This window comes from Rhincodon typus, chromosome 30 (genome assembly GCF_021869965.1).
Source record: "Rhincodon typus isolate 14 chromosome 30, sRhiTyp1.1, whole genome shotgun sequence".
NCBI lineage: Eukaryota > Metazoa > Chordata > Chondrichthyes > Orectolobiformes > Rhincodontidae > Rhincodon > Rhincodon typus.
The window spans coordinates 10,679,199-10,691,534 of record NC_063361.1 but is presented as its reverse complement, the minus strand read 5'-3'; the positions used below and the strand labels follow the sequence as shown (position 1 = coordinate 10,691,534).

Here is a 12,336-nt window from a genome sequence, read left to right as displayed (position 1 = left end):
TTACAGCATCCGCAGTTCTTTTGGTTTTTATTTAGCTGATATATTTGGTTGAGACTGCGAAACATTCACGTAACTGTGCAGTGCTGTAAAGATGTTACCGCGGTATCAAAGGATTTATTCCAGCACATTTACTGCAAGATGTTGTAAGGTCAATTCTTGAAAACAGCATCGCTCCATGTGAGTGTGAAACAGTTTTCTTCCTGTTTTGTAACACAAGCTCTTCTTCTGTTGACAGATTTGATTGTTGGTGCCCATGATGTTGATAAAGTTCTATTATACAGGTGAGGACTTCCACACAGCAACAACACTTCCTTTTGGCCTGATCATCTTCTACCTTCCTACATCATCAGTGCCTCTCATTGTTTGTACTGTTATAAATTTACATGACCCTGTCTCACCCCGTTCATCAAATGGTGCCTAAAGAGAACTTTCTTCCCAATAACAACTAATATTTATGTAGCACCTTTTACTTTCTTAATGCCCCTTCATAGGAGCAAATCCCCTTTGCTGTGGATGGAAGCAGGGGAGGTGTACCATGTTACAAACCCATTTTAAAACAGATAGTAGACCAGAAGACGCAGTATGTTAAAGGGCCACTGTGTTCATGAATGAGAGGTTTAGCAAACCATATTTAAAGGGGAGTGGAGAATCACAGACTGACAAACCATTTTCACCTCTCTGCCACAACTTCTCTCTCTGATTGTGAGAGCCTTGAAAGACGTGGACTATTCGCACTAAAACAGAGATAAGAGAGGGTGAAATTTAAGTTTTGCTTTCAAAATTATGAAATGGTCTGATGTAGCAAATATGAAAGGTCTATTCCTCAGTGACAAAGGTCAGCAATTTAAAATTGTTTATAAATGAGTGGGGAGAGAAATTAGGAGAAATGTCTTCAAATTGATGACTGTTGGAGAATGGAACACTTTGTCAAAGGGAGTGGTCGTGGCAGAGACCAGTGCAGTAAATAGGGGGATATTGAAAACCTAGTTGATGCAGAAAAAGATATTGGACCATGGGAATTGAGCAGGACAATGGATTATTTTTGTTGGTTTACTGGCAGAGGGCTATCAGGGGATACATTGGCCTAGCGGAGTCCTTGTCTCCTGTAAATTATTGCAAATTTATGATTCTCATCAGAGATCAGACCCATAAAGGGATTCTGTTACAGTAGAAGAATGGTATTCTTGCATATGATTCAGATTACCAGCAATATTCTGGCATATGGATGCAGAATGATGGCAGTGTGCCAGGACTTGGTCATTTGCCTGTAATTGCAATGACATTGCTCAGGTACGAATTTCAGGCCAAGCAATTGAATGTAAATCTGTACAAGTATTGGTTCTTCACATGAAAAAAAATTACAGTTCTTGCAAAATTGGTTTAAGTGAGTCAGTGGGAGCTAAAGGTTTATAAAAATATGTCCTTCCTGTACCCTCTGTTGTGAAGATGCTAATATTTTCTCAGCCTATGTCAATTTTGCGGAACTAAAGTTTCTATAGCTATGGGCTGGTTAATGCAATGTTTCTATTGAACATGTCATTATAGTTTATTCACATTTTCCATCTTATTTTCCATCTTTTGCTGGTAACTGGTCGATGATTGACATCTTTCCTCTTGTATACCTGCCACTTTGATAATGGTTGATGTTTATGTTCAGGCAGCGTGTGTCAACAAGTAACTCAAACAGAAGAGCATGAAGGTCAATACCTCACATTTACAGAGAAATAATGAGGAAAAATTACAGAGCGCTTCTCCCTATGGAAGACTTTATGTAGTGCAGCAATGTCTGACGTTTCTACACACGAATGTGAGAAACTGACATGTCCCTATTGCTTGGGACTCACATTCCCTGGTGTGAATTCACTTGAAGTATTGAATTAGCTTTATTGTCAAATGTACTCGAATGACTGCAGTGAAAAGTTTACAAGTTGCCACTTAACGGTGCCATCTTAGGTACAAGGTACCTAGGTACAGACCTGGTGTGGTGGGACATTGATATAGTACCGAGCAGACAAGATGCCAATGAGTTTTCTCCTTTTTTTTGCTAAACAGAGCAAGACCTGTGATAACAGCAGAAGCTCAAATCACACTTGTGCCTGACATTCTAAATCCAGAACTAAAGAAGTGCAGATTACCTCAGAATTCTATACTAGTGACATGGTAAGAAATTTTCAGTGAATTTGTGTGTCAATACTGTGAAGACTGTGGCCTTCCATGTGATACCTATAAACAGCTCTGCAGTTATTCTTAGATTAGGTAATACAGTAAGACACATATTGCTCTTTGGGCATCTATTAGGTACAGAGAAACTTAGAGACCAGCTACAATTAAAGGAAAGCCCCAATTATTATTTTTTACATCTTATCTTTAACTTTGTGTGAGTGGTAGTGTAAGTCTAATGAATGAAACGTTCTACTTTTTAAAAAAAAATCTTCAGTCTAAGTATGGGGTAATAAACGACTGCTTCACTTTTAACTTCATACAAACTTGCAAATGAAATTATTTAATTGGAATTAATCATTTTGAGGGTCAGAAAATAAAAACACCTCCCATACTTTGATCGCAGACAATAATAAAATGCGTAAATTCTGTCCATGGCAGGAGACTTGCTGTTGTTAGTCAATGCATTGAACACAAGAGCAAGGAGGTTTTTGTTTGAGCTGTATATATAACAACAGTTAGACCGCATTTCTAGGTACAGTTCTGGTCACCACTGTATGGGAAAAATGTGATTGCCCTGGAGAGGCTGCAGAGGAAGTTCACCAGGATACTGAGTAGCTCAGCTATGAAGAAAGACTCGACAGGCTGGGAGCTTCTGTGATCTGAGAAACAAAGTTAATGTTTTGGATCTAGTATGACTCTTTCTTGGTCTGAAGATGGCATATTTCAACTTCTTTAATTTTGAGACCTGATCCCTTAAAATAATTTTCTATAAAGTGAAAGTTGTGGGATACCACACTTTTGGAATATTGACAAAAAAAGCCATTGATTTCTGTATGATTTTTGTAACCAACTGACTCAAACAGTTAATTTTGTTTCCTCTCTACAGATGCTACAAGACATGCTGAGTCTCTCCAGCACGTTCTGCTTTTATTTCAGATTTGCAGCATTTGCTTTCACAAGATAGGCTGGTTTGTTGATTTCCTTACAGCAGAGAGGTCTAAGGGGGCACCTGAAGGAGGTATAAAGACTTATGTACGACATATATAGGGAGAAACATTTCCCCTTAGTAGAGGAGTTAATAACCAGAGGCATGGTTTTAAGGTAAGGAGAAAGAGCTTTAAAGGAGATTTGACTAAAACTGTTTACGCCCAAGTTGGGTGGGTATCTGGAACTCACTGCCAAAATAGCTGGTAGAGTGAGGAACCCTCAAGACATTTTCTAAGAGCTGTCTAGATGAACACTTGAAATGCCATATCATACAAGGCCATGGGCCCAGTGCTGTAAAGTGGAATTGGAATAGATGGATACTTCATGACCAGTGCAGACATGATGCGCCAAAGGATCTCTTTCCATGCTGTAAAAACTCTAAGTCGATGATGCTACATTGGTAGCTCATGGAGAATTGAATAGATGTACAACTCTGTACTATAATGTTTTGTGATTTAAAGTTAGGAAACAACGCCTAATATATCTGTAACTTCTCCGGTTCATATGATTAATGTGACTATGGTTTTTAACATACTTTGCATTGTTTTACAGTTTTGAAGTTCGGGTCTGTGTAAAGGTAAAAGGACATAGCATTGGCCAGCAATTTGGTAAGCAAATTAGGAAGGAGTTGGATTCCACACTTCCCACGCAATATTTATCTTCCTACATTTATTGCCCATTTTTTTCTTCTCGTCAGTTTCCTTCAGCTCTCTCTACTTTGATTTCTTTTATTTGCTGGTGTGCCCTGGGCTAGAATGAGGGCAGTTCAAGTGACTCCAGCTGCTGATTCCTGTTAAAATGATGGGGACTGTACACCAAGTTTGAACAAAAGAAATCATCCTGTCTTCCCTGTGCGTGAACATTCAACATTAAGTACAACAAAGCTGCCTCTACCAACCACTTTAACCTTCTTTGCGATCCACTTATCATTACCTAGGACCAGACCTGTCTGATGAATTAGTTAGTGCTAGTTGTGGATCTATGGATATAATGGAACTCTTGACTCTCTCACTGAAAGTAGGAAGGAGGAATTGAATTGAGTTTGATACTTAGTGGCATGACAATTGTAATTAGAAATCCTACAGCAATGAAATCCATGGTACATTATAATTTTGTTTATGTATGGCCATCAATTAATTTCAGTGTATGCTTCCATCATGATGTATAACAATTGGCTCCTGTTTATACTGTGAATCTGTTATTGTACAGTCATTAGCTTTAGTTTATATTGACAGTCTATAAGTGTGCAGTCATTGGCTCCAAAGTACACTGGCTGTCTGTTAATGTACAGTCATTAGCTCTGAAGTACATTGTTAGTCTGTTAGTGTACAATTATTATCTCTATAGTATACTGTTAGTCTTGTGGACAGTCATCAGCTACAGTGTACACTGTCAGTCTGTTCGTGTACAAGCATTAACCATAGCGCATGTTAACAATCTCTTAGCGAACCATAATTAGCTCCAGAGTATCCATCTGTCTGTTGATGTACAAGAATTTGCTTCAGTGTACACTGTCAGGATACTCTATATAATAACTTAATTCTATAAGTATTTGGCCATTAATTCTTTGTAATTTTCTGTGTTTCAAGCTCTGAATGGTCAAGTCGAGTTGGACAAAAATAAGCAGCATTCCCAGCGACGAATCCTTTTCCTGCATTCACACCAAGCACAGAAAAATTTCCAGTTTCCTCCGATGAGAAATGAACAAGCAGCTTGCCTTAATTTCACTGCCTATCTCAGGGTATCTGCCTCTTATACTAATAAATACTTCAGCCAATTGTTCTGAACACACAACTGTAATAAAAGTCAGTGCTAGGGAATAGAATTATGTCCAATATTGACCCCAGTCTCAGCTGAAAGCCACATTGGACCAAGAGTAGCAAATGCAGACATAGAATGATCCTCACTCCTTCCACAACAACATTCATTAACTCCCAACCATTGCAGAGCACCCTCAACTGGAAAAGTGGAGCGATTTCTACCTCCTGAGTTGAGTTTTAGCTTAAAAATATGGATGGGTTTTGGGTTGAGTTGTGGGGTGTTATTAAAGAGTCAAGTATTAGCTGTTCAACATATACCCGCCTCCAAAATGTTATTCAGACAGCCAACTCCTCCAAAATGACTGTTTGAGGAAGCTATTGTGGCAGTGAGGTGAGTATCATTTCCAGGATATGTTTCAAATATTGGCCCTAGTCACCTGGATTTTCCAGGCACCAGGTAACCTGGAAGTTTAACTGGAATGAGGAGTTAAGTGGTTTGGGGGTACAGGTGCCTTCACCGCTATCCCCTGGATATAATTGCTCCTCTCAGTGCACACAACCTTTCTCCCAAAGCCTCTGATCCTAATTTAGAACCACAACATCCCTAACCCCATGAGGCCTGTGTATCCAGCAATGAGTATTTATGGTCTGTAACAGTTCACCTCAAAAGGATATTAATTGAACAGTAATTTTCAAAAGTGAATGGGATGAATACTTGAAAAGGAGAAATTTGCAGGACATTGGGAGAAAAACAGGCTAATGCAACTAATTTCAAGCAGCCGGCAGAGGTACCATGTAACAAATAGCCAATCTTCTATATGCAGTTGTTTGATTTTTATACGTACCAGAAATATGCAGGAATCAGTCAGTTTGCCACTTCATGTCAAAGTTCCAAATTTGTCCAATGTTCACTTTTCAAAAAATTATTTTAAGGGAGTAAGTTTCAAAATTAAATAGATCAAAATGTAGTTGTTTCAGAGATAGTAGGAACTGCAGATGCTGGAGAATCTGAGATAACAAGGTGCAGAGCTGGATGAACACAGCTTTTATGTTAGAGTTGCAGAACCATGAAGTGGCTGTAGGTGGGGCTGCTGAGACCAGAGGGTGTAACTTGCACAGCATCGTAGTGAAACTACAGAATGAAATTAACTTGTCTCTCTCACTCCCTTCCACATAAACACATCATGAGATGATATAATGTATTGGGCTAGAAATTCTGATGGCCAGATAGTCGTTTCAATAGCGCACACTGAATTGGCAATTTCCTCTGTGTGGAACCCTCTGAAGAAAAGCACTTCATGTCAGAGAATTCAAAGTGTTGCACTTCTGTCGAGTTGTTACCCAGGGAAAGTTAAACAATTAAAAACCGAGTCTAACAGTTAGATAAAGGTTAGCGTGTCCCAACAATTTAGCACACACACCTCCCCCCCACCAAGAAATAACAGCACAGAGGACGGTATCCCATAACCAAGTCATCCTTTATTTACTTGTGCACAATACACAGGCTGTGGCCAAGCAGCTCAGAGTCCATCCCTGATCTGAAGAGATTCTAATCTCCTGATTATATTGGTCAGCCAGGGCTTTCCTGATTGGTCCAGGTCAATGACCACAATCAAGGACTTCGTAGTCAACAGTATCGACCTGGTTCCGTTCACTACACCCAGCCCCCAACATTATCTCCCTCAAACCCTTGCACACTCAGTAACCACGACAATTCTGACCCCCAACCAGGACCCCCTGAACTCAACTCGATTCAGTCTCCCCCCTCTCCTTCACCAGTCCTGACATCCATAACCTACTGGTTCTGACAATCTTCCCATTGGCCCCAAACCCCTCCACTGCCCACCAGCCCCAACAAACCCCTCCCTCCCACCACCATGGGCCACACCATCATCCTCCACTCACCCCAACACTCCCGCCAACCCCAACAACACACCAAGCCTGACACACTCGCACCCCCCCTCACCTCAAGTGCTCCATCATTTACCTGGTATCTTACTTTCCAAGCATCCGACCCTTAGACCATAAGATATCAAGATATAGGAGCAGAATTAGGTCATTCAACCAATTGGGTCTGCTCTACTATTTGGTCATGGCTGATATGCTTCTTGACTCTATTCTTCTGCCTTCTCCCTGTAACCCTTGACCACTTACCAATGAAGAACCTATCTAACTCTGTCTTAAATACACTCAATGAATTGGCATCCACAGCCCTCTGTGGTAATGAGTTCATAGATTCACCATTCTCCTCATCGCAGTTCTAAAAGATCAGCCCTTCACTCTGAGCCTGTGCCCTCGGATCCTAGTCACTCCTACTGGTGGAAACATCTTCTCCATGTCCAATCTAACCAGGCCTCTCAGTATTCTGTAAGAGTGAGACCCAGCTGGCATCCCAGTTACATGGCACCCTGCCTACCTGGCATTTGAGTTACCTGGTACCCTAACAGGAGACTGGAAGAACACAGTAGGCCAGGAAACATCTGGAGGAAAGGAGCAGTCAATGCTCAGGCAAGCTCACCTTGAATCCCATGTGACCAAACTCTACTAATTAGTCTACCATGTGGAACCTTGTCAAAGGCCTGGCTAAAATCCAAATAAACAATGTCTACTGCTGTGCCATCATCAACCATTTTGGTAACTTCCTCCAAAAAGCTCAATCAAGTTTGTGAGACATGATTTTCCTTGCACAAAACCATGCTGCTAATCCCTAATCAATGTTTGCCTCTCTAAATGTGGTTTGACTTGGCCCGACTGTCCTACACTATAGAGGAGCAATGTTAATTTCACATTTGTGAAGGAGTCAGGATCAGAATCCCCAGCTGAAAATGTAGAACTGAGTACCAACATCAAAGCTAGGTGCAGAGTGGCAATCCAACAATAACTGCCATTCTTCAAACTATCTCGGCCACTAGATTCATCTCCTTGCCTCCACCATGCAAAGACTCAGGACCCTTGCAGATCAAAGAAACCATCCTGTGTCACAAATAGCATGGTGCTGTAGATTGTAGGGTTGCTTTGTCCACAAACCTGTAGGAAATAGAAATCAGTTTCCTGGATGCTGCCAAAGACATGGAACCATACAACTAATACAACACAAAAGGACGCCATTCGGCCCAGCTTATCCATGCTGACCATCTCTGAATTCTTCTGCTTATTAGTGCTGAGACATATTGTTGGAGGCGGTAGAAGGTACTTTCACTGGGAGAGGAAGTTAGAGTTCATGTGATGAAATGTAAACGTTGCTGAATGTTTACAATGCTAAAACTTGCTGAACTGCCACTCAAGATGTTAGTGGAAATCCATCAGTTCAAGAATGATCATTATTTTTCCCCCTCGAAGCTCTGAGGCACCAGTAATTTTGTTATCTGCTGTAGATTGGGACCGCGAAGGGTCTGTACTGATATAACACCATGAATTCCTGGGCCAGATAAGTGATCTTCCCATCATTGTCCTTCACAGCAAGAATCGGAGTTTAAAGACAAGCTAAGTCCGATTGTTGTTACTCTGAACTGCAGTCTATCTGAGGAGCAGCTGTTGGGTTCTGGTAGCTTGACACCAGTGCTGAGTCCGCGCAGTGAAACCTGGGTAACTAAAAAGGTAAAGTGACAGAATGTGATTGTTATAGAATTCACCGAAGGATACAGTGACCAGCAATCCTGATTTTTCAGTAAATGTCAGAACAATCTCCTAAGTACTTGTTCAAAAATCTCACATTTCACAATTTCCCCTTTCATTGAATATGAACTGAGCTTGAGGAATCTGTGAAATTTTCCTTCTTCCTCATCCCAATGGGCTGCATGCAGCAGATATTTTCTAATCAACTTGTTCAGAAATGTTACTGCGCACCTCAGGAGCAGGTGCGATTTGAACTCAGGCCTCCTGACTCAAAGGTAGGGATGTTACCACTGCACCACAACAGCCACTTGTTGCTGATTTCTATCCCGGCCTCTTGACATCTCCCAGGGAGTTGTCACTACTTTTTTGGCAGCAATGGCTCCATTCCTGATGACACCTTTGAACATGATCCAAGGAATGGCATTGCCAACTCTGGCTGGACCTATTCCAGGAGATCTTATCGCATGATCTCCCCCTATCAACAGCCCCTCCCACAGATGCCTGCCATTACCCAATGCCTCAATTATAACAGAATATCTTGCCTTACCAAGGCTTTTCAATGTGTCCCAGTTTTGACTTTTTGAAAACCTGGTCATTCTAGCGAAGGAATACATTTGGTCTCTTACCAGAAGCCCACAAAAATGAATCTTGTGACTCAGTGCGTAAATACTTTGGTCGCTAAGAAACCATGCCCAAGAATATCCAAGTTTCGACCCCACCACCACATTCAAGTCAGCTGATGACCTGAGGGCTGGTTGCTGGTTGGAGGTGAGAAAGCTAATACTGCAATCTCATTGCTCCTTAGAGGACCCTTTTAGGAAAATGTAAGTTTGGGGATCAGGTCACCTGCTCCATCATTCAGTATAATATTTGCTGGTTGTCTTGTGCAGTTTTATTTAACTTCCCTCTTTCTCGATCCCTTCATTGCCTGTTAGGTCAAAAATCCAGCTATCACAGCATTCAACAAATTAATCTTCTGGGCTTCTTTTGTCCATTTAGATTGTCCAGTCTAAATGTAGATAAAGCTCCCCCATGAGTATCATGACTCCTTTATTCTAATCTTCACTTTCATGCTTTCTCACTTCATGCTTTGTTTAATTGTAAAGCTACTGTTAAGGGGCACTTTAAATGCCTGTCACCAACATTTTCTGATCGTTGTTTTCACTGACATTCACCTTCAGTAAATCTACTTCCTGAACTTCTGTTGCATTGTCATTTCTTATGACTGTCCATTTGTAATCATTTTACTGCTTCTCTTTTGCTATTCTGGTTGTCTTTTGGAAATGTTGTATACTGTGAAATATCTGTTTCCCAGTCTTGATTAACTTGTAACTGTATCTTTGTAGCAGTTAACATATCTAATTTAGTTTTCTCCAATTATGCCACTGGCTAAGTGTGCCTTGTTACAAATGCCTCAGTCAGCCTGATAATGAGCCTACCATTTTTTATGTTTATTGTTCTTCGCATGGATCTTGTTCACTATAAAATCCTGTCTCTTTCTATTGCACTTCTTTTTTGCCCAAATTGCTCCACAATTCTAACCATAAAGATTGAAAATCAGGAAAAGAAATTAAATATGACTGTAATATCTTTATCTCTCTATTGTAGACTCGTATTCTTCTGGACTGTGGAAATGATGGAATATGCATCCCAGATCTCAAACTAAATGCAATAGTGTAAGCCTGTTTCTTGTTTTGGTTGGAATTCTATGCTGTACTCATCCTTACTGAGAATATTCATAAATAATCTCCTTCCCTAAAGGAATAAATAATTACTGACCAAGAAATGTGTGCCTTGTCAAGGAACCTTTGATCAAACTTTTATGAATGGGGTTGAGACTTGCAGTGTAGAATAAGGATCATGTGGGAAGGTTTTAATTATAGAATAAGCAAAATTTCTTTGTGGTTTTCTATAATCGCTGTTTTCAAAGGGGCATGAAGTGGTTTCTGAAGAAATGTAACCTGCTTATTTATAAACAAGCTGTGCTTTTAAAGTAAACAATGTGAAACATTTTGTGAGTGTTTTCTTTGTGCTACCTTTAGCGAGTGTCCCTTCAGTTGTGTAGTTCCTATGCTCTGCAAATTCCTCCCTAACACTCTTTCTGCTTCCCTACCTCTCCTTACTCCTTTATGACAGTGCTGAACCTGAAATAACTCCACAGAGGCCAGTATCCCATCACCAAGTCACCCTTTATTTACAGGTAGAGAGAGCTTAACACTGATCTAGTTCCCTCAGAGCCAGCTCTCAGAGTGAACAGGATGTCTGACCCTGCTGTTCTTATCTGTCAGCCAGGGCTCCCTGATTGGACCAGATTGACAGCCCTAATTAGGGAACTTATATTCTATGAGCTCCACCTTGCTGACCTTGTTGCAGCCCGTTGGAAAGTCTATGTGGATTTGATGGGCCAAATGGCCTGTTTCTACACTGTAGGAATTCTATGATTCTTCAATGATTCTATCTCTCTGTAATGAGAGATAAGCCCTATGGTCTGGTAAGACTATGGTTATCTTAGGGTGGACAGTAGTTAGCGCTGCTGCCTCACTGCCAGGGACCCGGGTTTGATTCCACCCTCGGGCGACTGTCTGTGTGGAGTTTGCACATTCTCCCCGTGTCTGCGTGGGTTTCCTCCGGGCACTCCAGTTTCCTTCCACAGCCCAAAGATGTGCAGGTTAGGTGGATTAGCCATGATAAATTGTCCATATCATCCAGGGATATGCAGGCTAAGTGGGTTAACTATCGTTAATGCAGGGTAATAGGGATAGGGTGGGGGTGGGTCTGGGTATGGTGCTCTTTGGAGGGTCGATGCAGACTTGATGGGCTGAATGCCCTCCCTGCACTGTAGGGATTCTATGAATATCCCTTTCATTTTCATTTCGTGTGCATCCCAGAATCATGTAACATCCTGCAGTGGGTATAGAGTTAAACAGCCTGGTCGTTAGCATTTACCAGTGCCCTGGATTAAGACACTCAGATGAGCCTGAATGACTTGATCTATCTTGCCCTTTCTGCCTGTCGGAAATGGTCCATTCCAGTGCCCACAGCTAGAGATGGCACAGATGGTCTAGTTACTGTATGCACTATGTGGTGTGGTACTGCATTACACACAGAAAGGTAATTCCAGCTGACATCATTCTGCTGTGCGCCATGTTACTTGATCTCAGCCAGGGTGGCACTGGTGGCACTCCCATTGGTCATAGCAACACCTGGTTTCAGGAGCTGTAAAGCCAAATAGACATCTTTGTTTCTGATCTGCTATCCGTTGCCTCCTGTTAAGAAGGATGCATGAGTGAACGGGATTGAGCTCAAGGTTTCCATGTTCTTCACGAATGAGGGAACCAGAGTCGCCCATAACCCAATTTCTCTTCCCAATGATTTTACAGAGATAAGACCCACTTGATTGTTGGAGATTCAAATCCACTCACCGTTATTATCACTGCAGTCAATAAAGGGGAAGGAGCCTATGAAACAGAACTTCACATCCCCATCCCTCCACAAGTAGACTTCATCAACATTGTGCGGGACAGTAAGGTATGACTAGTTTTATTGTTTGATATCTATATTGTGCAATTCACTAACCTTTTTTTGAGTTTAACCACATGAAACCCTTGCAGGGTCAATTTTGTGAAATGGTTGTCAAATATTATTTTTCTCTGTTAATTGACATTAACGGAGGTACATTAAAGATTGCATGCATTTAAAGCAAGAGGACCAAATCCAGAACATATTCTTCAACAATTAAGGCTGATTTGTATTCATTTGATCTGTTCCTTTAAGGTCACACAATCCAATTGCTATTAATAAACATCTCCTG

At 41.1% G+C, this 12,336-nt stretch overlaps 1 protein-coding gene across 1 annotated transcript in view; it reads left to right on the top strand.

Annotated features, from left to right (window-relative positions):
* The window catches only part of LOC109921648 (integrin alpha-8-like), a 121,655-nt gene that overhangs the window by 71,839 nt on the left and 37,480 nt on the right, over nt 1-12,336 (top strand). Inside the window, exons 14-20 of the mRNA XM_048614461.1 lie at nt 236-281; nt 2,053-2,160; nt 3,703-3,758; nt 4,740-4,891; nt 8,370-8,507; nt 10,134-10,201; nt 11,906-12,053. Of these exons, the coding sequence (XP_048470418.1) occupies nt 236-281; nt 2,053-2,160; nt 3,703-3,758; nt 4,740-4,891; nt 8,370-8,507; nt 10,134-10,201; nt 11,906-12,053 (716 nt within the window). The remainder of the gene's footprint in view (nt 1-235; nt 282-2,052; nt 2,161-3,702; nt 3,759-4,739; nt 4,892-8,369; nt 8,508-10,133; nt 10,202-11,905; nt 12,054-12,336) is intronic.